The sequence below is a fragment of the Penicillium manginii genome (assembly GCF_028828005.1).
Source record: "Penicillium manginii strain IBT 31320 chromosome Unknown utg000008l:1.0-3226943.0:1.0-3228205.0, whole genome shotgun sequence".
NCBI classification, from domain to species: Eukaryota; Fungi; Ascomycota; class Eurotiomycetes; order Eurotiales; family Aspergillaceae; genus Penicillium; species Penicillium manginii.
The window spans coordinates 2,817,321-2,840,574 of record NW_026643109.1 but is presented as its reverse complement, the minus strand read 5'-3'; the positions used below and the strand labels follow the sequence as shown (position 1 = coordinate 2,840,574).

The 23,254-nt window shown below is 44.3% G+C and overlaps 10 protein-coding genes across 10 annotated transcripts; 5 read left to right on the top strand and 5 right to left on the bottom strand.

The window, feature by feature from the left end:
• Nucleotides 1-749: 749 nt before the first annotated feature.
• On the bottom strand, nt 750-1,466 carry N7533_011662 (uncharacterized protein; the record flags this gene model as incomplete). Its single annotated transcript, XM_057108312.1, has 1 exon — nt 750-1,466. The coding sequence occupies one exon, from the start codon at nt 1,464-1,466 to the stop codon at nt 750-752; it is 717 nt and encodes a 238-aa protein (XP_056955690.1).
• Nucleotides 1,467-1,775: 309 nt separating this feature from the next.
• Nucleotides 1,776-1,994, top strand: N7533_011661 (uncharacterized protein; the record flags this gene model as incomplete). The annotated part of the gene is made up of 1 exon (XM_057108311.1): nt 1,776-1,994. One exon carries the CDS (start codon nt 1,776-1,778, stop codon nt 1,992-1,994), a length of 219 nt encoding a protein of 72 aa, XP_056955689.1.
• A 510-nt stretch (nt 1,995-2,504) lies between these two features.
• Nucleotides 2,505-3,176, bottom strand: N7533_011660 (SUR7/PalI family protein; the record flags this gene model as incomplete). The annotated part of the gene is made up of 3 exons (XM_057108310.1): nt 2,505-2,711; nt 2,764-3,084; nt 3,159-3,176. 3 exons carry the CDS (start codon nt 3,174-3,176, stop codon nt 2,505-2,507), a joined length of 546 nt encoding a protein of 181 aa, XP_056955688.1.
• A 759-nt stretch (nt 3,177-3,935) lies between these two features.
• N7533_011659 (uncharacterized protein) lies at nt 3,936-5,994 on the top strand (the record flags this gene model as incomplete). The annotated part of the gene is given in 6 exon segments (XM_057108309.1): nt 3,936-4,349; nt 4,413-4,593; nt 4,642-4,750; nt 4,813-4,935; nt 4,966-5,175; nt 5,191-5,994. 6 exon segments carry the CDS (start codon nt 4,025-4,027, stop codon nt 5,992-5,994), a joined length of 1,752 nt encoding a protein of 583 aa, XP_056955687.1. The 5' UTR covers nt 3,936-4,024.
• Nucleotides 5,995-8,437: 2,443 nt separating this feature from the next.
• Nucleotides 8,438-9,382, bottom strand: N7533_011658 (uncharacterized protein; the record flags this gene model as incomplete). The annotated part of the gene is made up of 1 exon (XM_057108308.1): nt 8,438-9,382. One exon carries the CDS (start codon nt 9,380-9,382, stop codon nt 8,438-8,440), a length of 945 nt encoding a protein of 314 aa, XP_056955686.1.
• Nucleotides 9,383-9,938: 556 nt separating this feature from the next.
• N7533_011657 (uncharacterized protein) lies at nt 9,939-10,163 on the top strand (the record flags this gene model as incomplete). The annotated part of the gene is made up of 1 exon (XM_057108307.1): nt 9,939-10,163. The coding sequence occupies one exon, from the start codon at nt 9,939-9,941 to the stop codon at nt 10,161-10,163; it is 225 nt and encodes a 74-aa protein (XP_056955685.1).
• Nucleotides 10,164-11,809: 1,646 nt separating this feature from the next.
• N7533_011656 (uncharacterized protein) lies at nt 11,810-13,186 on the top strand (the record flags this gene model as incomplete). The annotated part of the gene is made up of 1 exon (XM_057108306.1): nt 11,810-13,186. The coding sequence occupies one exon, from the start codon at nt 11,810-11,812 to the stop codon at nt 13,184-13,186; it is 1,377 nt and encodes a 458-aa protein (XP_056955684.1).
• A 1,666-nt stretch (nt 13,187-14,852) lies between these two features.
• N7533_011655 (ankyrin repeat domain-containing protein) lies at nt 14,853-16,616 on the top strand (the record flags this gene model as incomplete). Its single annotated transcript, XM_057108305.1, has 1 exon — nt 14,853-16,616. The coding sequence occupies one exon, from the start codon at nt 14,853-14,855 to the stop codon at nt 16,614-16,616; it is 1,764 nt and encodes a 587-aa protein (XP_056955683.1).
• Nucleotides 16,617-17,945: 1,329 nt separating this feature from the next.
• On the bottom strand, nt 17,946-18,830 carry N7533_011654 (uncharacterized protein; the record flags this gene model as incomplete). Its single annotated transcript, XM_057108304.1, has 1 exon — nt 17,946-18,830. One exon carries the CDS (start codon nt 18,828-18,830, stop codon nt 17,946-17,948), a length of 885 nt encoding a protein of 294 aa, XP_056955682.1.
• A 1,365-nt stretch (nt 18,831-20,195) lies between these two features.
• On the bottom strand, nt 20,196-22,834 carry N7533_011653 (uncharacterized protein; the record flags this gene model as incomplete). Its single annotated transcript, XM_057108303.1, has 3 exons — nt 20,196-20,725; nt 20,796-22,239; nt 22,286-22,834. The coding sequence occupies 3 exons, from the start codon at nt 22,832-22,834 to the stop codon at nt 20,196-20,198; spliced, it is 2,523 nt and encodes an 840-aa protein (XP_056955681.1).
• Between the last annotated feature and the right edge of the window lie 420 nt (nt 22,835-23,254).

The window sequence follows — 23,254 nt, the reverse complement described above, 5'->3', positions numbered from 1 at the left end:
ACAAGCGGAGGCCACTTTGAGATATAATGATAATGAGATTTCAAAGAGCCATTTCGCGAGCTCGCCTGAGCTGATCAATAAGTACTCAACACCTTGGTTATATAAGAAGCCACGTGTCAAGGGCTAGAGAGCTGCTTACTATACATGCGCGGTTAAAGCGGCCCGGCAAGAAGAATTTGGCCGAGCCTGTCTTAGGCTAAGTTGAAATTTATTGACATCCTCTGGCCTTGCCTTTCATTCGTCTCAAATAAAAGGAACCAAAATGATTAAATTGTCTAATCATGTTAGATTTTATGTGTCTCCGTATGGGGTCCACTGGTCAAGACTAGGTACAAGTCTTCATGCCACCAACAAGTCTTCCATCTAATATTACGCCTGGGCCTGTGGCACCGAAGTAGTAGAGAAATAAACTTTGTAGGCTTGAATAAAGGAGCCTCAACCTATCAATTTGTTTCATTGTTTTTTGGCAGTATCTCTTCGATAATTGCTGACAATGAAATGTATAAAATTACTCAGAACGAAGATAAAAAGCGATGTTGGGATGTCTATTTAATTTCATATTTGAATATGAAAAGACCTTGCGCTGTTGGAAAGGCAACCCTAGAAAGACTACCTAACTTGAATATCAAACGAATTGTATTGCACTCCCCTATGGTGGCCCCAGAGTAGTCTCACGGGAGGTTGCTCCAGTGTTCGAGTGAGCTCGGACCAGAAAATAGCCAGATATCCACGGTAAACAAGCATCAGTGTCAATGGCGGATCGCTGCTTGCAGCACCGCGTTGGAGAATGACACGAGAGTATAAGTCCAAATCAGATGTATTCCATGCAGGCTCGGGTGCCAGTTCTGGGCAACTCCCATTCTTTCCAGAGGCCGAAGAAGATACAAAATTCTTCCAAGAAGACCCCCAATCATCAATTCGCCAAAAGAATTCGCCAGTTGCAATTGGTCTTGTGTGAAGATAGGTTTCGCGAGTGCATGGATAGTCGGCATTAATGCAACCAGGCTGACAGATGCCAAATGGAGTGAGCAATGAGTCAAAGGGGCGTCATCGTCATCAGTCTGCCCATGAAACAGGTAGCGAGGTAAATTTCCCACTGTGATACCCGTCAAAGACGAGATATACCAAATTTGTAGCAATGGCTGGCCTGAGAATAAGAATGGAATCGTCGGAAGTGTGACAACCCAGAGAAGAAAAAGACGACCGAGCTGGGGTGAATCATGCTCATCTTTGGTATCCTCATACTCGAACACACGAATCACGTGGTGATAGATGAGACTCAAATACCAAAGGGCAGTCCCAATCCCAAATCCCGTCACGGACAAGGCGACAATGATTTCCCCGGGGGTCGAAGGGAAGTGGAAAATAAAAAATTGCAACGTATAGATTAAAAAGTATGAGAAGCCGAAGATCCCTATCGAGGCCCCCAGGGCACAGTCGCGGACATTCTGGCCATTGGAAAACATGTTTTCGTGGAGGAGATGTTTTCTGTGTAATGAATGGATAAAGCGTGGGGGAGCTGGCAGTTTTATATTCCAGTGAGGTGCTGACGCTAGTATCCGGCTTTTTCTCAGAGAAGATCGAAAAATGGTGGCAGCCGTAGACTGCGGCACGGTGGTCACCGCAACTTTATACGAAAATCGAAGATCAACGGTCTGATCATTTTGAAGGTTTTCTGATCAGTTTTCACCTCACCGTCAACGCTAGAAGAGGGTTTTGCGAGATAAGTAGATAGGACCGATGGACCAAGACACAAACCCTTCGTATGTCACGTCATGGCGACAATTGATGAAATTGCGCAACTTGAGCGTGAGTTAGGCCAGCAGCGTGTCGAGAATGCCTATTACCGCGACTACTACACACTTTTCAAGCTGTTGCAAGATCTCGCAGAAAACGCATCTCATGATCTGCAACGTCTTTACAACTCCGACTCACTGAATGATCCGCGCAGTTCTGGCCACGAAATCCTGTGGTCCCTGCAAAATACGATATAGTATGATTGAAAAAGCATGCGAGTCCGAAAAAAGATGGAATGTTCTCTGTCGCATCGACCAATCCTACTCAGCCCGAGTTACTTTGGACCCAATCAGGACTAGGTATGTTGGTGCAGAGGCATCTTATAGGGTAAACCAACCAACAAAGGATATCGGTCTTAAGCCTTGGCGATCTCGGAAATAATGGAAATATATCAAGTGGTCGGGAGATAATTCTCGCGGTTTCTGAATAAAATACTCAACCAAGTCTCCTGTGAGAAACTACATGAAGTGTAAGACTTTAAGGACACATACGGGCCAGACGAGACAGAAAAAAATCGACTCAGTTCAAAACATTGGGAGACACTTCATCTAGCATACTTGAAATCAAACAATATTTATAATCTTGTGGTGTGCATAGTACATTCAGATAGGCTATGGCACCCATGTCCATTCAACTAAAAAGCCGATTTTTCTCGAATCTTCCACTTCAAACGCAAATGACCTAGTCATCTTCGCATGGGTGTGGCATCAAATACAGCAACAAAAGAGCTGTATCAACCAAATGATCGATGATCCGATAGATAGGAAAACTGCCAGCCATGCGGCCCCAAAAAGTCGTGAGCCAAGGATTGCCTTGACACCTATATCACTTAATTTAGCTTTTACTTCGGTGACAAATAGTCCGTACATCACTGTCACCCCAACCGTCGCGGTCGTGATAAAAAGCGCAGACAGCTAGCATGGTCAGCCACATCTATTCGTCAGATTCACTTGGAGACCCACATACTGGGCTGAGGATGGACAAAAGCCTGTCCCCTCTGTCAAAGAAAGTCTTTTGAATGCCAAGGGCGGCTACTAGCGTATTTCCAACGAGGCTAGATATGTATAGATAGATAATGGCGTGAGAGATCTGGCGATAACCCGATATTGTCGACTCGCCTACCGGCTGGAGTACCTTTTCCATTTTTGCTACAGTGGAACTAAGTGTGGAAGACAGATTAAAAGCAAATGTCAAGCTAGGGTCCGAACAGGTGGACTCAGAGTTATGTCCAGATGTGCAATAGCTCCAAAGACCCACTGAATAGTGTTGTGGAATATGGGATTTCAGCTTATCAGCTTCCGATTAAATAGTATGATGAATCGCCGACGATTTTTTTGAAGATGCTTCATCTGCACCCTCACGGGCAGTCGAGGGTACATTGTTGACCGCATTTGCTCCGTCATGAACAATAGCCGAGGAACCCACATCCTCAATCCCAATAGACCCGCGGGACAATAAATGGTCGATCTTAGGAAAGTCCGTTAGATCTACCTATACTATAAATTAACCTTTGGTCGGAAGAATGCTTGAAAACCGTCCTACCTTAAGAAAATAAAGCTCGCGGGATGTGGAGGGTGAGGAGCAGCTGACAAATATCAAGATCAGACAGGGGAAGACTGCGATCGAAAGCGACAAGGCAGCAGCTGAGACAAGCCGATCTAGCCTTGTTATCGTTCGGAGCTTCATTGCTCTAGAATATTTTTCATATACCAGAGACAGTCGAGAGAATGTATATCTGATAATTTGGAGGAGAATATATATATATATTCAGAAGATCTCAAAGCCTCTCAAATTTCCTATCATGGGCGGATTTAATGTGAGGTAAATTTCTGAATGTCTCTTTGTCGACATTTTATGAGTCTAGTGTCGCAGTATTGGCTGTCTACAGCACAATATTGTACTTCAAGCGATAAGGAGGTGGTCGGTATCAGAAAATCATAATGTCAGTTTTATACTTGAAGGTATGTGCTAACTTTGTGCCAAATCTATGAGGTCGAAAGTTTCACTACATGCCCAATATATCACATAATATAAAACATCAAGAGAACTCCAGCCAAGTAGCAAGAAGTAGGTCTACAACTTCGGCCTTCCCGAACCGTCTCTCTTCCAGTTCTGTTCTCTGAAAGTACTCTATATAGCGTCTCCTAGTCAGTCAGAAACGGATGACCTGGAGTGTAGACTCTATGCTTATACTAAGAGTCACTTCAAGCTATCGGCCAGGGTGCATATGTCCCATCTCGTCTTTGAAACGGGATTTAAGCGACGTATGGATCAGCGTCGGAATGTTCGCCGCCTCGAACGAATCTTGAAAATACAAGGTTGCAATCGTTTGATGAAGGAAAATTATGTGTCCGTCATAGTATCCCAGGCAGACTGGCAACATCGGGTGCATCCGCGGTCGGACAACGGGATTCTTCCTAGCTTGCATGTGGATTGGGATTACGGATTACGAGCGCTAGACCACGAGAATCTAATTGTTGCCGCTAGAAATACACTCGCATTCAACAACCAATGGTGGATAGTGGATGTCTATGTGGCTGATGAAGAATCGGGTATGAAGCCTTTTGCTTATCTCAAAGCTTGATCTCCTCTGAATAATGACTACTTTTTCTCAGATAACCTCAATGTAACTGCCCACAAGCTCCAGGGAAGACTCCTCCAATCATTACGAGAACGATTTTCAAACGAGCATCGGCCATCAGATGGGTTGATATATGAGCGTATCAATTACTATGAGGGCCGTCTTGACGGGCCCGAGAATCAACGGGCAGCGGAAAGCTGGTGGGCGGCCCTAGAGTCAGTTGCAGGAAGCAAGAAAGGATAGTATCTGAGATTATTCTTCAGGAACCAGTTCCTGACCCGTCAGTTGAACTCGCTACTTGCCATTCCAGGGCTTTGGGATGGAATGCAGATTGGAAACCTGCACAAAGTTACCGCTATGCACTGTGATGAGGTACGTTAGACTTCCGGTGCCAGATTTCGGTGGACCAGAGGCTAATACAACTGGTATACCAGGCAATTTCGTGCTATTGGAGAAGTATTTTGACCACATTCCTAGCCATTGTTGGAGGCCACATCCAGAGCTTACAATTAATTGACGGTGTTACTGTCAACCTCATCGAGTCCCGAGTCCCGAAAGTCTCTAAAAAGGACAAAGAATTCTTGTAGAGGAAGTTTGACGAAGGCGTGCTTTTCCCCAGTTTTTCGGAAAATGATCGACGGGAGATCTGGAACCGATTGAAAGAGATTGACTCTCCACTTCCATCATTAAAGACATTTTTCAGAGACCGTCTCTATCTGGAAGTACCACAGAGTGTCATGAAGCAACTATTTCTCCAACCAAATAGTACTGATGATAAAGTGACAATCAACAATGGTGTTCATGGATTATAGGAAATCGGATCAACGCTCGACCCGGCAGCCCGAAAGGCCAGGTTTCGAATTTACATTCTGGAGCTCTGGCACTTCAGCTTCCAGTACGGATTCGAAATGACCGATTGGAGGCGGCTCAAATCATCAAGTGGTTTGGCATTCGGAACAGCGTCTAGTCAGCAGCACTTGAATCTGCCCAACCGTACAGATATCTGGAACCATTTTCACATGAAAATAATGACCATGGGTCTCCGAACACCCAACGCTATCGACCTTTCTGCCTCGCCAGTCGTATTACCAACCGAGATACCTTGCGACTACCCTGAAGATGCATCAGACGAAGTGGATGTCAAGAAAAGGAGTGGTAAACCCTCAATAGATACTATGGAAGCCGACCGATACGCTCTATCAGTGATGTCGCTGAAGGAAAGAAGGATAGAAACCCGTGTCACGTCGAGATTTCTCCGTATATCGGTGTTCAAGAAATTCTTCGGTTATTTAATGGACCATGATGCCATGAGTGGCCAGCTGCTATGGCCCGAGCTTCTGGAAGACAGCACTCCGCATATTAGCGAGAATAATGATGAGGACACGCCGACTCTTTATACACCGGGATTGGATAGTTCGAACTGGACCAATACCAGTTCTGGAGTCCATGGGTCGGAATCTCATGTGTATCATAGCATACCCTACATGGATTTACCGGATGATTCTGAAAGCAGCTTCGAGTCCGCCCCGTTTCCGAGCAGCTATGAGTCCACTCCATTTCCTCCTTCAATTTTGATGAGCACGGCTCCGTTCCCAAATCCCCATCCCTCCATTTGATATTATACGGCATTATGTTATGAGTATATGCAGATTGCTTTCTGGGTGGCCGGAACTTTAATCCTGGATCACTTCACTAAATGGTCATGGCATGTCTACTCTATGAGGCCGTATGCACAAGCGAAGAGAAATTGAATGTGAAGCATATTGGAATGACAGAAATTTTTGAGCGGAGAAATTAATTGCTTTCGAGCAGCCTAGCAAAATATCTGTTTTTAGGAATGACTACATTCAATTCGGTTGATTACACTATCTTCTAATTGTCATATCCAAGTCCAAGTTTGAAACATAGCTATTGGTCTATTCTCGCTTTGAAAATCTGGCAGCTAGAGTAACACATGGAGACACCAGGTAAATCTGAGAGGACAGAATATATGAAATGTTATTTTGGAGCGTATTTGTTGACAGCTAGAGTAAGTAAATCTAAGAAATTTGTCTCTCCATCCACCGTGTCCTTTGCAGAACCCCCGGCTAGGTATCTCAGTATGAAAGATCCAAAGAGGTAGGCCTGGCTTGGTAGCGGTTGCGATAATAAAACGTCTTGCCTACAATTGACTGCGCTGGCTAAGATTTTTATGGCACGGTACCAGCTATCTGACCCGGGCCGTGATCTCCGGGGGTATGAAAGACGAAGTGATCGGGAGATGCGTTGTGAGCGACGGGTAATCGCCTGGCCCAGTCGCTGCATTTTGGGACCACCCCTTATTCCAAGGCTGCGGTACGCGATCAGGACTGAGTGGATATCCATATAGAGCGGAACATTCGGCCCAGGCGGATCTGTAGGTCTTGAAGTTGTAGGTCTTGAAGTACTCTTCAATATAGAATGATGCGAGAGCGCCAGGTCGGCCGCTCGTGAAGATTCCTGGCGGGGCGAAGGCAGGCGGTGTAAAATTATGGGCCGTTCTCTTCGCTCCAGGGGTTGGAGTTGTGGCGTAGATACGTGCGACAGCATCCACAAAAACATTACAATAAACCTGACATATGATTCACTCAAATCGGGGTTGAGGCTTCGAGTAGAATCGAATAGAGTAGAATCGAATAAATTATCACTGGAAGGCTTTTGAATCACATTATTTTCCTTGGAAACTGCGCTGGTTGTAGCTGATGAGTATGCCATGAGATTTGGCAGCCCAAATTTCAATTTAATGTATTTTCTCTCGCGGGTCGTGCCTAGACATTATAAATAATATTGGCTTGTGTCTTCTAGGAAGGGGAGTCACGTTTAAAATGACCATGATAGTTTATTGAGGTGAGAATCGAGATGAGTCATCAGTCACATGACCAATATGGCAGATTCTTGGAATTGGGGGGGCGGGCTGGCAAAATGAGGGTGTTGAGTCACCACTCTCACCACTTTCGATGCCCTTCCCGCCTTCACCGGATTTTCAGGTCGGTGATCACCTTCGGTAAAACTAGCCGCAGGAATTACTCTAAAAATCTACATATTTTCTGTATCAACGCATTTCCAATTCAACCTTTGATCCATTCGATCACCTCTCTCACCATTTATCCTCCATCGGTTTAATCTTTGGCGGTTTACATCTCACCGGTTTATTTTTCAACAGTCGACTTCACTCGCCTACATTTGAACATCTTAGCTTCATCAGTTCGATTTCACCGTTTAATCTTCCCCGTTTACTCTTCACCAATTACTGTTCACCAGTTTACTTGTCACCAGTCACTTTCACCAGTTTCTCTTCACCAGTCTCTCTTCACCAGTTTTTTCTTCACCAGCTTCACCAGTCACTCTTCACCAGTCACTCTTCACCAGTCACTTTCACTAGTCACTCCTCACCAGTCACTCTTTACCAGTCACTCTTCACCAGTCTCTCTTCGCCAGTCACTCTTCACCAGTTTCTCTTCACCAGTCTCTGTTCACCAGTTTTTTCTTCACCAGCTTCACCAGTCACTCCTCACCAGTCACTCTTCACCAGTCACTCTTCACCAGTCACTCTTTACCAGTCACTCTTCACCAGTTTCTCTTCACCAGTCTCTGTTCACCAGTTTTTTCTTCACCAGCTTCACCAGTCACTCCTCACCAGTCACTCTTCACCAGTCACTCTTCACCAGTCACTCTTTACCAGTCCAAAACTTACTAGTGCTTCTTAATAATCCAGATTTAAATGACCTACTTTTCACCGTTCACATCTCACCGGTTCATATCTCACCACTTCAATTCGCCGGAATAGGCAACTTCCCGACGTTGTCGGTATCTTTCCCAGTAACGGTACATACATTACCGGTATTTCAATTGCATTACGACTTATTTCCCGGGGGCGCTGTTTTTGATTGTGATACTGTATATCCGTTTTCCCGAAGCCATCAACTCGTGTTTCCAAAAAAAATGTATCGACATATATTGTAAGGCCCTTGTTGCGAGATACCCATCATGCCCATACGTATATTTTACATGACCTTTGACATAAAATCAATCAATATGCGTTTAAGATTCAATTGAGAAATGCGAAACTTCCGCTAAATCTGAAATACGTGTGCTAGACTCCTCTCTAGAAAAGCTATTCGCCAGCGAGACGGGAGAAAGGTATCTGGATTGCTCATTTTTCTTTTGGAAAGAGCGAGAGATGAGACGGTGTAGAAGCACTAGACCTATAAATGCCAGGCTTCCTCCAACTACGCTCATGACAATCAATTCCACACCCTGTTTAGAGACTCGCATTGACCAATTGATACGACTGGATGTTGGATCGTACATCCATCGGGCTGAAGTCATGATGGCAGATGTAGAGGTGCCGTCTTTCGTGCTCGTTTGTCCTAGCGTGGCTGTATCCATCGATGTTGTAGACTGAGCGGAGTGGCCTCCATGCTGTTTGGATGTAGATACGCTTCTCCAGACCCCGTCATGCAACCCAGCTGTATGAGGTAGCCCCGTATCTGATAAGCTGCCTTTCAAGCTTTCTTTGTCCCAAAACACTACGCCTCCAGGATCCCCAGTCATCTTACTGTACAGTATGGGCGTTGGCAAAGAAAGCGAGTCCGGCTCAGGTTCCGACCAAAATTCCAATGTAGATTTTACAAGAGTATCCAAAGCTTGTTGCTCCTGGTTGTTGTGGGAAGTCAATGAGGATACGTGTCTCCCATTGGTCTCGGGTATATAGAGCTTGAGGCCATGAGCTGAATGCGTGAAACCGTGTACATCTGCAGTGGTGGGTGCTTGACTCTCATATGATGAAGTGGCGGTCGTAGAGTATCTCGGTTGCGTCAAATTGGACACCAAGTCAACTTGAGAAGTGTGCTCAGAGTCAGATGGAGAAACCTCAGAAATAGCTGGACTAGGAGCAGTTATCACGAGATAATGTTCCGACGGGGGGCGTTCTTTCCTTGCTGGGTGTGTTTGGAAGCAAGGCTGCGCGAGTTGTAGAGGTAGCATGGGGAACGGACAGAGATTTATAGGACATAGAGGCTGAAAACTTGGGATTTCTACTTCAAAAGTCAGTGGGTGTTCTGTCATGTTTTACTTTCATCGATCACCGACCCCCTGGAAGTTTTGGAAACGACATTTGTCGGCATGCTGACCTAAAGCACAGCAGTGATATGAATTGTTGAGCTTTCAAAGAAAATGCGCTATATATTCTCGCAAGTTTCTCAGGTCTTAATTCATTATTTAAGTTAAGACTCGACCGAATTTCCAGAACTCCGCCACTAGAGGCCACTTTGCTATAGTGAGTGGTAAGTGTTTTTAATTTTGCGGCAGCGGAAAACATTTTGAGCCCACAACATTTAACCTCAATTTCTGGCGAAAACTAGGAACACTGTATGCGCGTAATGGAGCGTTCATAACGGTTGATTGCTTGTATAAACTATTTCATAATCAGAGCTCAACACTGCGCTGGGATAGGCATCAATAGAAATCAAAGTAGTGCAGAAAACATGTATATAATTGCTAGCCTAGCTTCTGATTAATTCCTTCTTCATATTTTGCAGATATGGCTCCTGTTTTGACTCGGGTCAAGAAAGAGCAGCTACGCAAACGCCGTAACAATCTGCTTCGTCGGCACAATGAGTTTTGGCTTTTGTATGGAATCAAAAGCTGGCTGGTTATGGAACTCGCCGATGGGCAGGTCGTTATGTATCACTCTCATCCTGACCACTCTCCACCATCAGCAGAAGATATGGTAAGGGCAAAACGAAGATTTGACCTTAAGGAGTAATTTGTGCATCCAGAGCTAATGCGTAGAAGAGAAACCGCACCAAGCCTCCAATCGTCAGAACCCCTCGCGATTACGATACAACAACCCCTCGTGAGCCGACGGATAGGAGTATCCCGCATGTCAATACTCCAATTCGAGAAAATGGTATATGGGAGGATCTGGCGTACTACCTGGACGAATGTCGTCGGCCAATTGCATGATTAAGCGGAATTAATCCTATTCAATTGATCTACAAGACATAACAAGTTTATCAAGGATACAATATATCTGGAGCTGGTATTGGTCATTCTTATTTTGATATAACCTAGCATAAAAGGTGGTCGAACGGAGTGTCATTTAACTACTTCTACACTTTGCAGCGTGTGCGACATATGAGATTCTCAAGCCGTGTAGGGGCCCTTCTCATAGCCAAACCAGACATTGGGGTAAAAAAATCGTCTTATACTTCTGGTTTATTCAACAAATCGTGATATGTAGTATCCGACAAAAGTAAAATACTTGTGCTTCAAGAATGGAGAATTAGATACCATCAGCAAGTATATACTGTCATGTGGAGTGATATTCCTTGATCGAAGAGCGATGTGGCGAATGGATTGGGGACCCTTTGATGCGATGGCGCTTTTGAAGGTTCTTGTTACAGAGTTAGAGAACAATATCCAGGAAAATTGCTAGGTTACTATGCTATCCAACTCTGCGGAGATCCTCAGTGCGCAGATTGCCCGCTAAAGAAAGGCAGTAAGTGAAATTAATTTTCCCCTTAGCAATTTTTACTTTCGCCATTAAGATGATCCCAAACGACCATGGAAACTCCTGCGAGGGGATTCGGCCATCGAGCAATTTCATGATTCAATTTCATCAATCAATTTGTCCTGTTCAAAGTAAAATCAAATATTCACATATATCTTATATCAAATTAAGCGAAAATCTGTTTCGTAGTATGATTTAGTGGCCATTATTTAAATCGCAAGTTTGCTTCAATAAAGTTTCGCCATATGACGTGACCGGATGTTCGTTTGGTAATTGAGGGCCTCTTCGTTTCCAGAATTAAGAACTATATCAGCGTTTCACTTGCTCAGGAACTACTGAAGTTGAAAGTCAGTTCCTATCTCAAGAAGATATTGATTATGCATGTTCGAGATCTGGAGAAAATCTAAATCTTGATGATCATTATTTTCGTCGAAAACCCGAATCACATATGCACCTTAGTTTTCTGAACTAGGTAAACATTTTGCTGCCAGTGCGCGCTTCTAATTTATCATTCTTGATTACCTGATTCTTCAAAAAGGATTTGGATGGAAATGTCTGTGTTGCAAATGTTTCTTGTACCTAAAATAAAATTGATGATTCTTGAATTTTCTTTCCAAATAATACACTAGGGTCATACTGTGCTCAACAGCCAGCTATTCATAGCAGTTGATTCTCGTAATATGTGCGATTATTTGATGGAATGAAGTCAAATTATGAGTCTTGTTCTGTTATTTAAAAGCAAATTGCAGCTTCAAAATTTATGTGAGGGGCTATTATGCCCCCAAGTTGGATAAATAGATTCTGCGAACAAGATAAATAGTCTGACTTGTAGCCCTGGTCTTTCCTTTTCATTTCATCTTCGTTTTTAAATTTACCATTGTTCAATTCAATCAGCTAGAATGGCGCCGCAAAAGGAGAAAAAGCCCAAGGATGCAGAGAAAAATAACGGTATAAATAAATATTTTTCTGCAAAAGATGGGAAAAAGGACAAAGGCGAAAGTTTAGAAAGATTGGAGCAAGGAATGAACGATGGAACTATCTCTCGTGAAAAAATAAACGCCGGCCTCCAACAATCCGTGATAAAAGATCACACGGGCCAGGCACCAATCAGCAGTGAACAGTCTTCCCGATCCAACCACAATGCTCCAGAAGAAGTCGCACCCCATCAGCCACCCCATTTTGTTATATCAGAACCAAATAACACAGAAGATGTCGAAATGCAGTACTTGGAACCTAAGACTGCAGATCAAAATCATCCCCACTCGATCGAAGATAGGGTTTCTTCTAAGGCAGAAGAGCAACGCCAAAAAACCCCCGCTCATCAGGATTCATCTGTCGAAAGCCAAGCTCTCCAGAACAAGGTCTCTACTCCTGACCAATTGGAAGATGGCTGCTTGGCAGTTCTGACCACAAAGGAAAAGAAAGAGAAGGGAAGCAAGAGCACCGGAGACGAAGGGTATGACAAAGATGTCGTTATAGATGGATGGGGAACCCTGAATGGCTCGTCTTTTGTCATAATCCAAGATGGACCTTTCAAATACGCCTCTTACCGTTTCGAACGGAGAAAAGACTACTCCGATCCCGACAAAGTCTACATTTCAAACGAAGCAACGCGAATTTCTCGGCTGAAAGACAAAGACCCCTCAGGCAAAATGGTCTTCCGATACACAAAGGAGAATTTCGTCGGAATTTATGGCATTGTTTGTAGCAATGGAAAAAGAAAGTCCACCTGGATGAAAGTGAAATGGAAGAATATCAGGCCTAGCGACGATGAAATCTTGGTGAGGGCGTGCTCTTGGGAGCCGAAATCCAAGCTTGTCCGCTTTTGTGGTGGTAAAAAAGCAACCGAAGAAAAGACAGAGGAAGTCTGGAGAAACCAAAAGAAACGATATGCAGAATACCAGGAGGGGGTTGCCCCGAAGTTTGATTCTCAAGGACGCAGCATCTATGGACGTTCGCCGACTCCCTGCCCACCTGAGATGACGATAGAGCAATACCGACAAGATCGAGATGCTGCCAAAATCAAAATCGAAACTCCCAACGGCTTCCGGCAGCAGTCAGACAATCTGCAGTCTGATAAAAGTGCGATCAAAACCAAAGAGGAATTCATGGAGCAGAAAATGAAGGGGGACGAATGGGAAAAGCTCAGCGATCTAGAGAAAGAGAAGCGAAAAGTAGAGCTTGAAGCGCTTTATGATGTCTATATGGAGACCGTGAGAAACTCTGGAGAAGGCCCTAGCCATGCGCCAGAGGAGACTTCCATTTCTGTCAGTTAACCACCAAACCCATCCAGCTTTACACTTTGATATACCGCGTCGTTTCGTTAAGTCATTTGAACAACAAAGAATGAGAGCAGCAACAGTAGTTAGTGAGTTAGATAGATAGATAGCAGTCTTTCTTGAAATTAGAAGTCGTATAATTTGATCTCTCATAGCCACCTATTCATGTATTGATTTCACTTTCCTGGTTGTAATCACATCACCCACTGTCTTTGACCTTTGTCGCGCTGGTGTAGTTAATAGACTTCGTGTTTTCTTCCCAGGAATCATTAATACCTGTTTTTCTTTTATTCTTTTTCTTAATTTTTTGGAAGAATGGAAATCATTCATTCCACTCAACAACATATCCTCCCGGGTTCTCAAACTATGTCAAGCCCTCTAAGGTGGCCCTGCACTTTTTTCAGAGGCCAAACACAGCGTCTTGACAGTTACGGCCAACAGCATCCCGTTTCAGATCATAATTTGTGTGTCGCCAGAGATAAATCTCACTTAAATGAGACTGCAGGTGCCATATCACGCACGGTATGATTTTTTCAACATATTCACCAAGGAGATTGTTGATGAAAGTTATGGGAAAGGTTCCCGCACCTTTATGAGCTCGTCACAATCAATATCGAACGATGAATATGGTGAGGTCCCTTCTTTTTGAGGGACACTCAATTTCAATTTCAATTGACTGAGTTATAAAGATAAATAGTTCTTGTATCATCAGGATCCTCCGTCCTCCTCTTCTTGGACAAACTTCCCTAATTTGATAGATTCACACAAATTTATCGCCCGTCTGAGTTACCATGTCAGGCTTCAAGACGCGGGAAACAACGCAAGACGAGTAACTTGCATCTGGAAACAAATTTCAAACGTCGCTCATGGACGAAAATTAGAGATATGAGAAGTTTGGTACGAAACGATGCCTAGAGTAAACAACTTCCGAATGCTCATCATGCACGAACAGATTGTCATCACGAAGGATCTCACGCTGAGCAAACCGAGTACCTGGAGAATACAAACCTTCCTTTAACATTGATCCTTCCAACATTCCCGCTCCCGACTGTGCCGCTGACAGTCACCACCACACCTGGCTTACGGACATTTATACCGCTTGGCCCGGCTTTGCCTACAAATATATCCAATGGTTCTGCTCCCTCTTTCACTCCCTCTATGTGGCTAACATTTTATGCCCTTTTTCTGGCTGGAGCTATTTATCGAAGAGGTGATTGGGTGATTGCCGGCGCTGAAGAGGCTTCTGTTTCTTTGACCTTGGCCACAAGAATCAGTATTGAGGTAATTCTTGAATCACAATCGCCACGTATTAAAATAAGCATGAATATATCCCGGTAGAAATGGCAGCATGAAATAGACAACACTATATTTCAATGCCACCCATATCGCATTTTTCTTATAAACTTTCTAAAAATGCACGCCTAATTCCTAGGAGAGAACCCTGCTCCCAGGAGTAATGAAAGTCTAGATGCTTCTGCTGCATTGCCATTTCTAATGACATAAAATAAATACACGTACTGCCCTACTTATTCAGAGTCGCAATTGTCAGGCCTAGCTACGACACTCGATAAGCTGTTCACCATATGTTCATTCTTAAGCTGCTTCCAGCGAACGACGTTGCGTATTCCACATATCCAACAAGCTTCATCATTAATCAAACAAGATGAAGCTCCTTTCTCTTCCCCTAGAGCTACTTTTCTGTCTAGCAGACTTATTAGATGTCTCACAGGATTTGCTTTCAATGGCAAAATTGAATAAACGATCAAGTCTTCTATTCCTACCGCTTCTCTACACTTTCAATGTTCGCTGCCAGAATAGCTCTTCTCTGATCTGGGCCATCCAGCACAACCAGTCGAAACTGGCGAAAACCCTACTCGAAAAATATCAAGCGAACCCAAACACGATGGATGGCAGACTTCGGACGCCGCTATTCTACATCCACGGTATTCGAACAGAAAGGCATCAAATGATCCGCTCTTTGATCAAGAGCGGCGCAGATCTCAATTGGAGAGATGATCATCAGCAAACGCCATTACTGTACTCCCTCCAAAGGAAGCTTTTACCTGCAGCCAGAGATCTTTTGGGGTACTCTGATACAGAAGTGACTGCTCGAGATAACAAGGGCCGAAATGCGATCTGGTTTGCTACCGCCCATCAGGATAAGGATTTGGTTCGGGCCTTCCTGGCCAGGGGGGTTGACACTTTTACAGCCGACTGCAAAGGAATCGACCCCATTAACCTAGCTATCTTATATCAGAGCAGTCCAATTCTTACCATGCTGCTTGACCACGTCAAAACGAAGCCTTCAGCGGCAACCCTGGATGGCCCAAGCAGCCGTGAGCATCCGCTATTTATTGCCACGCGCAAAGGGTCAAAGGAAATGGTCCAAATACTGATTTCCTACGGAGCAAATCTCAACATCAGGAACCGAAAGGGTCAGAGTTTGCTTCATCAAGCAGCTATAAAAGGATACTGCAATATTTTGCAAACTTTTCTCGATTATGACATGATTTCTATCAACGCTACCGATACAACGGGAGCAACAGCGCTACATTTGGCCGCAAAGCATGGGCAGATATCGATCGTGAAGATCTTGCTAGCCTTGCCTGACATCGAAATCAATTCCCGCGACGTGGACGAAGTCACACCTCTCTGCATTGCTATTCGCGAGGATCAACAGTCTGTGGCCATGCGAATTTTATCCGAGGAGTTAGCTGAGATTAACGCGACCTGCCGACACGGGCAAACGGCCCTTCATTATGCCGTACAAAATGGCAATATTCTGCTCGTGTGTGTTCTCCTCGAAATTGAGAGTCTAGATCCGAATATTCGGGACGGATGTGGCTGGACTCCCATCACCTATGCTGCATTAAGTGGCAGTCTACGATTGCTGGAGGTACTTCTCACGAGACAAGACATTGCGCTGAATGTTCGAAATGCCTCGCCGATCTTCTATGCCTGTGAGAAGGGCCATATGGAGATCGTACGTCGACTTCTTGACCACAATGATGTCGATTTCGACAAAGCGGTCTGGAACAAATCTCCCCTTTTCATCGCAATCGAAAATGGTCATACTGAAATCGCGAAGCTGTTGATTGACCGGTGTGGTGGTATCGATGTCAACTCACCTACATTGCTTGGAAGCACTGCATTGTCAGTGGCAGCATCAAGCGGGAATCTAGAAATCGTGGAAATTCTGCTTCAAGATGAAAGGCTGAACTGCAAGGCCGAAAATAGTTTTGGAGAAACAGCCCTTCAACTGGCAGCACGAGAAGGAAATGAAGCAATCGTGCGAGCTCTTTGCCGTGATAAACGTGCCAGAGACCTTCCAAGCTTGAGGAAAGCGATCAGGTACTCTTCAAACATCAGATTGACATACTTTCTTCAAGAACAGGAAGAAATTTGGGTCCGAGAAAGCAGCACATGAAAAGAGCTGCTGTGTTGTTGGTTTTCATATTTGAGTAGGGAGTGTAATACGTTTGAGTATGACATCCCATTTCAGGCTCAAATGATAGTCAGAGGGCTGCCACTTTAGTTTTTGTGATTTTATCAATTGAAAGCTACTTTCAATTCTCATGCCCGTAGAAATGCCTTTGTAATTGACGGTAGATTCTGGCAGGTTTGTTGGAGTTTATCTCGATGCGATTGACTCCATTACGTCGCATAATGCAAGTGAACGGACCTATTTAGCCTCATATACGCATTTAATGCCATATTTTCCTCGAAATCGCTTGAATAGAACATATTCCGTCCTGTAGGTCTGGATTTACTCAGATTTCGCCTAGGCTGAAGTTGAGATGGGGTGACCCTAACCCGACGAGAAAAAAATGTGGACGATAAAAATTAAATCATAAGGGACAGAGATTTGCGGCTTCGAGACTTGAGCATCTGAAACCTGGCCAACGATCCAATTACCCCTTGAGTAGGCCCTGAATCCGCTTCTGATAGATAAGTTATACATGGTGATTTCGCATTGATTGAATATGATAATACTTACTGATATGGTTGTTATCGATATAAGTATGAGGAACAGAAATGAGTTTACAATCATACAGATATAATTATTCAATTGCTCCCAGTTTCTGTGATCTTCTCTTTAACTGAGATACAAAAGCTAGCCAAATCCACCAAATTGTAGTAGCATACCGGACTGTAGTATTGAATTGGTCTTCGCCGTCAGAATCCACATTCAAGAAGGGTCTAGATCAATTATGGCTTTGCTATTTCTGGAATGTCAATCTTATTGCGAACGAAAGGCTATTATACATCATTTAAGGGCAAATTTGGGTAATCTCACTGATTTGTGAGTTTACCTATGTATTATGATACCGTAAATGCAGTTTTATAAAAAGCTTGACACTAAGCGAGGTATTTTCAGTTTTTCTCTGGCAAATGAGAATTAAGCCTAGCTTGAAGTTCATGCTAAAGGCCTTCAATCACAGAGTCACAGTCCAGACGAATTTTTTCTGGATAGCTTAGTACTCTAATGTACCTTGATAGACTGCGGACTCCTCCTAGGGTACTTTTTATCAAAATGCCGAATTACTTCTTCCTATGGGAGGTCTTGCTCTTTTTTGAGTTTTACCAATAGGCGATCTTCCTCTACAGAGTAACGCAGGCGTTTTCGCGATGAGTATGAGTTAGCTGAGGCATTTTGGGTCCGGGATGAAGTTATATTGTCACTTGGCATGGACCGTGATTTCGTGTTGACTTTCTCTGGGCGAGGTATACAGCGAGACAATGTACTCTCAAACAGCTAAGACAAGAATTGCAGTCGATCCTCCGCTTTAAGTGCGGAAAATTGTGTAAGAATTGTGGACAATGAAGCTTTCTGATGACCGGGGTGTCGAGTCAATTTTCCGTGCTTTTCTTTTGGGCGATTGGTGATGACGACTGAGACTTTCTGAATTTTGGAAGACCGCCGACCAGGATCGGTCACCTTCGGCAAGTGACACCGTCTGCCACGAGAACTGCTATTATCTGTATACGAGGAATGATTGTCCGCGGTGAAGCCTGCCTGGCGGATTGTGCCAGTAGGTGCAGATTCTATGGTGTTCTGATGTTCTCTAGCTCGGTAATGTTGGTCCTCCAACATCGCCGGATCTATGGTCAAATCACTTACGAAATCTTTCATCTCTGATGGGGTTGACTTTTGGAATGGCATAGACCGAGAAAGCTGATCGGGCGTGAAGAAAGGGTCGAATTCATATGATCTAATGCGGGCTTGCTGTTCGATATGCTCATCGACGGAATCAAAAATTAGACCATCTATGTCTCCGGGGCCTGGTAGATTTTCTAAATGCAAAATTTCCTCAAGTTCGAAGTTTTCCGATTCTTGATTGATAGGCGACATCTGGCTACTCAAATCCGGTTTCTGGTGATTCTGGTCGACAGATTGTGAAGCCTCATCGATGCAAACCTTAAGTGGTGGGCGGACCGGAAGGGGATGCTGCTTAGGCTGCGGGGTACAAGGGATCCGGGAATGGAGTGTCGAGTCCTTTGGATTGTTTGGAGATGGCGTGATATTGAGAGAGACAGGACTTGGGTAGCGAGGAACATCCAGAGGGCCTTGCCGAGAGAATGCCTTTTTATTGGGATTCCAAGGCCGGAAAGATTCCAAACGAAACGATTCATTAGACATTTTTAATCAGGCACAAAAGAGTATTCAAAGTGGGTGGCTCAAAGGATATCTCAAACCGAAAAAGAGCGGGAGCAAAGGAAAGCAAACTGCACTGAGGTTTTGGAATGGGGACTGAGGGTGGGAAAGGATATTCTGGCGTAGGGGGGAGGGGGGATGGGGATTTGGGCAGAAGGGTTTGGGCTTCCTGGAGTGCCAGAGTGGTGGTGCTGCGCTCCTTTTATACACCAGCTCAAGAGGTTATTGTCTTGATAAATTTGATCCACCAAATGTTGTAGGCCAGCTCACATACCACTCAGAAGCATGAGTATTGCAGCCAGATGTCCGCTATGTCCGCCCCCCTTTTCCAACACATGCTTTTGTCGTAGCCTTGCCTGAATTAAGGCAACCGCCCCGCCCTCTAGCCCTGAAATTCACCACTGAATACAGATGCGGCAGTTTTTTGCCATCATTTCATGTGAAGACGGCCAGCAGAATGAAATGATTGGCGGCGCACATTAGCCGGGCGAAGGGCCGCGGAAATTGTAGGTCTACCGGGTCTCACGGCATTCACGAAAGACAGTGGGGAGAGGTAGTGCAATGCAACCTCGAGGTGGCGAGAGCGGTGCAGTGTCCAGCGGTATGTCCGACAAGATTCCGGATCCATTGTACACCGATGAGGCGAAGATATCGAGAGAACGCCTGTAGCCCGAAGGGCGAGACAGCAGTCTAGAGATGAAGCTCTGTTTGAAGCCAAAACTTTATAGTAGGGTCAAGGGAGAATAAAGCAAAAATCCACCGATTGAAAATTCATATCTATCCCGCAAAGATCGTGAAGCGTGAAGCGTGAATTTGAGCCACGGCGAAACTTGGCCACGGCGAAAGCTGGCCGAAACGAGCTGAATTCCTGGTTATGCGACATCTCCGATCAATTAAAGGGATCAGGCAACCAGACCTAACTCGTTTGACCCTAGTGGGGCGCGAAGGAAGAGGGTTTAGTCATGTTGGGAGGGCTGGAAGAAATGAAGGTGCGTGGGAGAAGTGCAGATGAGGACGAGCGGCCTTTTATAGAAAACGGGTGCAGGGTTGGGTCTAGACTTCGGCACGACCCACGGGTACCCATGGGTACCCATACCCAACCCATCGATGGGTTAGGTTTTGGGTCCAAATCTCCGACCCATGATGGGTTATGGGTCGGAGCTCAAAACCCATAACCCATCATGGGTACCCATATGGGTACCCATATTGCTGTAAACAGGGCAAACTACGAAAAATCTCGTGATTGCATAATTAATGCAAATTTAGCTGTAATTTTAGGTATTCTAGTCACATGTAAAAGAACCTACATGATGATGATAATTGATTCAAATTAATTCTATTATTCAAATTCTAGTACTGCTCAAAATTATTGTCCTCTCTGTGTTTACGCTTCCTTGTAGACATCCGTAGCTGAGTCCCATTCTCTGGTAATAGAGGCTGCTGAGGATCTTGACCCTCAACACCAAGATCTATTAATTCAGTAGTAGAAGCTACAACAATATCCTCCTCCTCCTCCTCCTCCTCCTCCTCCTCCTCCTCATTATCACTAATCGAAACTATCTCAACATCCTGGAGATTCTCATCATTCTGTTCCTTTGACATCTCAATCTCATCCAACGTAAAATACTTCTCAAGCTGCTTCATCTCTGCCTCCTGGAGATCGAATCTTGATGCACACAGGAATAGCATGATTTCTTCAATAGTCTCAGACTTTAAACGGCCGCGTCGGTAATGGCAGACATCACGCGCGGTGTTAAAAAGCCGCTCAACACCAGCACCAGTTGCAGGGATTGAAAGAAAATCTCGAGCAAGCAATGCAGTTGCGGGAAACCGAGACTGGTTCTCACGCCAAAAATGAAGTGGTTCATCTTCGACTGGGTCTAGAAATAAATTAGTATAGAATATTAAAGATAAAGACTCTTTATGAAAGAGTTAAAGAACAAGACTGACCACTATCAAGATACTGAGCAGCCTCATCTCCAACAGGTTTTGCTATAGTCTTGCTCCCACTGAGCATCTTGTTGAGTTTTGATGTAGGTCTTGATGATGCCTGGGGTGTAGGTGAGGCTTGATCTCTGGCAAGACGTTGCTGATATGGAAGCAGTGCTGACTGGAATGATTTGCGATATGCAACACGCCACTGTTGCTCCCAGTCATCAGTTTGAAAGAACTGGAATTTGCTATCTGGTGCAACCATAGTACAAATCGCAAAGATATGTCCTTTCACACCATCTGTTTGCGAATAGTAGCCACCAAGCCTCTGTCGGCCAGCTTCAAGTGATTGGAGCATCTGCTTTTTCCATGGAATCCGCTTCTTCTTTAGCTGACCTATTGACTTCTCAAGATGCTCAAAGAGTGCATTGTAGAGCTTGAAAACCAGATGTGTAGTAACCTCCTTTGTCTTTGACAGCTCAGTAGTGTAGTCAAAGAAAGGCTCTGTAATACAGAGAAGATAATCAATCTGACGCCACTCCTCATTATTAAGCAACATCTCTTTACAATCATACTGCTCACAGAATGATATAAAGTAGCTGCGTAGTCGTTTGGCACGTCGAAGCATCAAAAAGGTTGAGTTCCATCGATTTCGGACATCTTGAATAGGCACTAGCCTAGGTTCTTTAGGCTGAAGCTGGAGAAAGGTCTCTCGCCGTTGAGGACTGGCATGGATGTAAATTGCAAGATAGCGGACCTTGTTCAATGTGCCTGAAATCTCATGTTTCTGTTGTTTTGCATTTGCCTTTGCTGCAGACGATTGCCGATCGGTCCATTTTGTCTCAGCGGCATCATTTTGGGGTACAGCTTTAAGACGATCAAGAAGCTGATTCAGACAGAGCTGGATGACATGGGCAAGACAAGGGATTCGGATAACAGTGGTCTCACTAGAGAGTGCTTGCTGAATTGTATCCACCAAAGTTTTGTTGTTTGTCGCATTGTCTGTTGTAATTCCAAAGACTCGATTTTGGATGTTGTGATGGGTCAAGGTCTCAAGGAGAACTGCGCTTAGATTTGCACCAGTATGTGAGCCATATAATGGCTTAAATCCAAGAAGAACCTCTTGATATACCCAGTTGGCATTAACAAAATAACCAGTGATTGCCATAAAAGCCTGGTTATAGGGAGAAGTCCAACAATCTAGTGCAATCGATATTTTTGACTCAGGAGGAAGGGTTTTGAGAGTAGAGCGTTGTTTATCTTGGATAATATCTCGTAATCGTCGCCGAATCGTTGTTGCAGAAGGTATCATCGGAGGAGAAGGTGCTAAGCGTGCAGATCGGATAAGGGTGTGGAAGGTTGGATGTTCAATAAGATGGAATGGTAGGCGATTTAAGGTGAGAAACTGCAATAGCTGTGTCTCCCATGTAGTTTGTGAGAATGACTGAGTAGCTGTTTGGCCCTAAAATAGTTAATATAAGATAAATAATAGTAAATAGAGAACATACTTCTGATATTAGGAACTGAGAGATATCCTCTTTTCTGTTGGCCTTGACCTTTTGGCAAGCTGCTGTTTTGAGATGCTTTAACAGAGTTGATGTACCATATAGACTTCTGCCATTTGGTAAAATTGATGCAGGATGCTCTAAGATCCGGGCACAGTTTTTACACATAACCTTTGGTGCCCCATCTTTACAAGCGGCAACCTGATCAAAGTGACTCCAGATATCTGAATTGCGATTTGTATCCCATTTGAGATTGCTTTTCTGTCCAAAGTCTGTCTGGAGCCACCAATCAACCCAATCTGTGTGAGTCATGCTGTTGTAAAGTACAAATGCCTTTCTCCGATCGGGGCCAACACGAGTAAATAAGTCAGGGGGAGGAAGATTGCTCGGTCGGAGAAAATCAGGCTCACTACCTTCAATTGGACAAGAACCAAGAATACTGTTTGTCGGCGTAATAAGAGGATTTGAAGGAGTAAAATCAGTTAACTGACCTGTGTCCCCCTCATAAAGAGAGGGCAGAAAGTCAGACTCCTGGCTTTGGCCTTGGGACATATTGACACCAACTGAAAAATAGCTGTAGAGAAAGCGAGACATATTAGGAGAGAACATACCTTTAGCAAAGAGATTGACTGAACAGACAGATTCTTCTAAATCCAGCTGGAAAAGGGGATAAGTAAAAGCAATATAGGGAAATGATATTTTATTGGCTATGGGCACAGATCTGATCCACTGAAACCCATCACCAACCCATCAAGCCCATGTGATATATCGAAAGCCCATCAAAAACCCATCGGAAACCCATAATACCCATCAGAAACCCATTTAATACCCATTCCCAACCCATTTCCCACTTTTTGGGTCGAAAAAGATTTTGACCATGGGCAGTTTTTGGGCGAAAAACCATCCCACCTATAAGATAGACTCTTTGTCTCTAAAAGCTCTCTATTACCTGGGTATCTATAGTAAAAATGA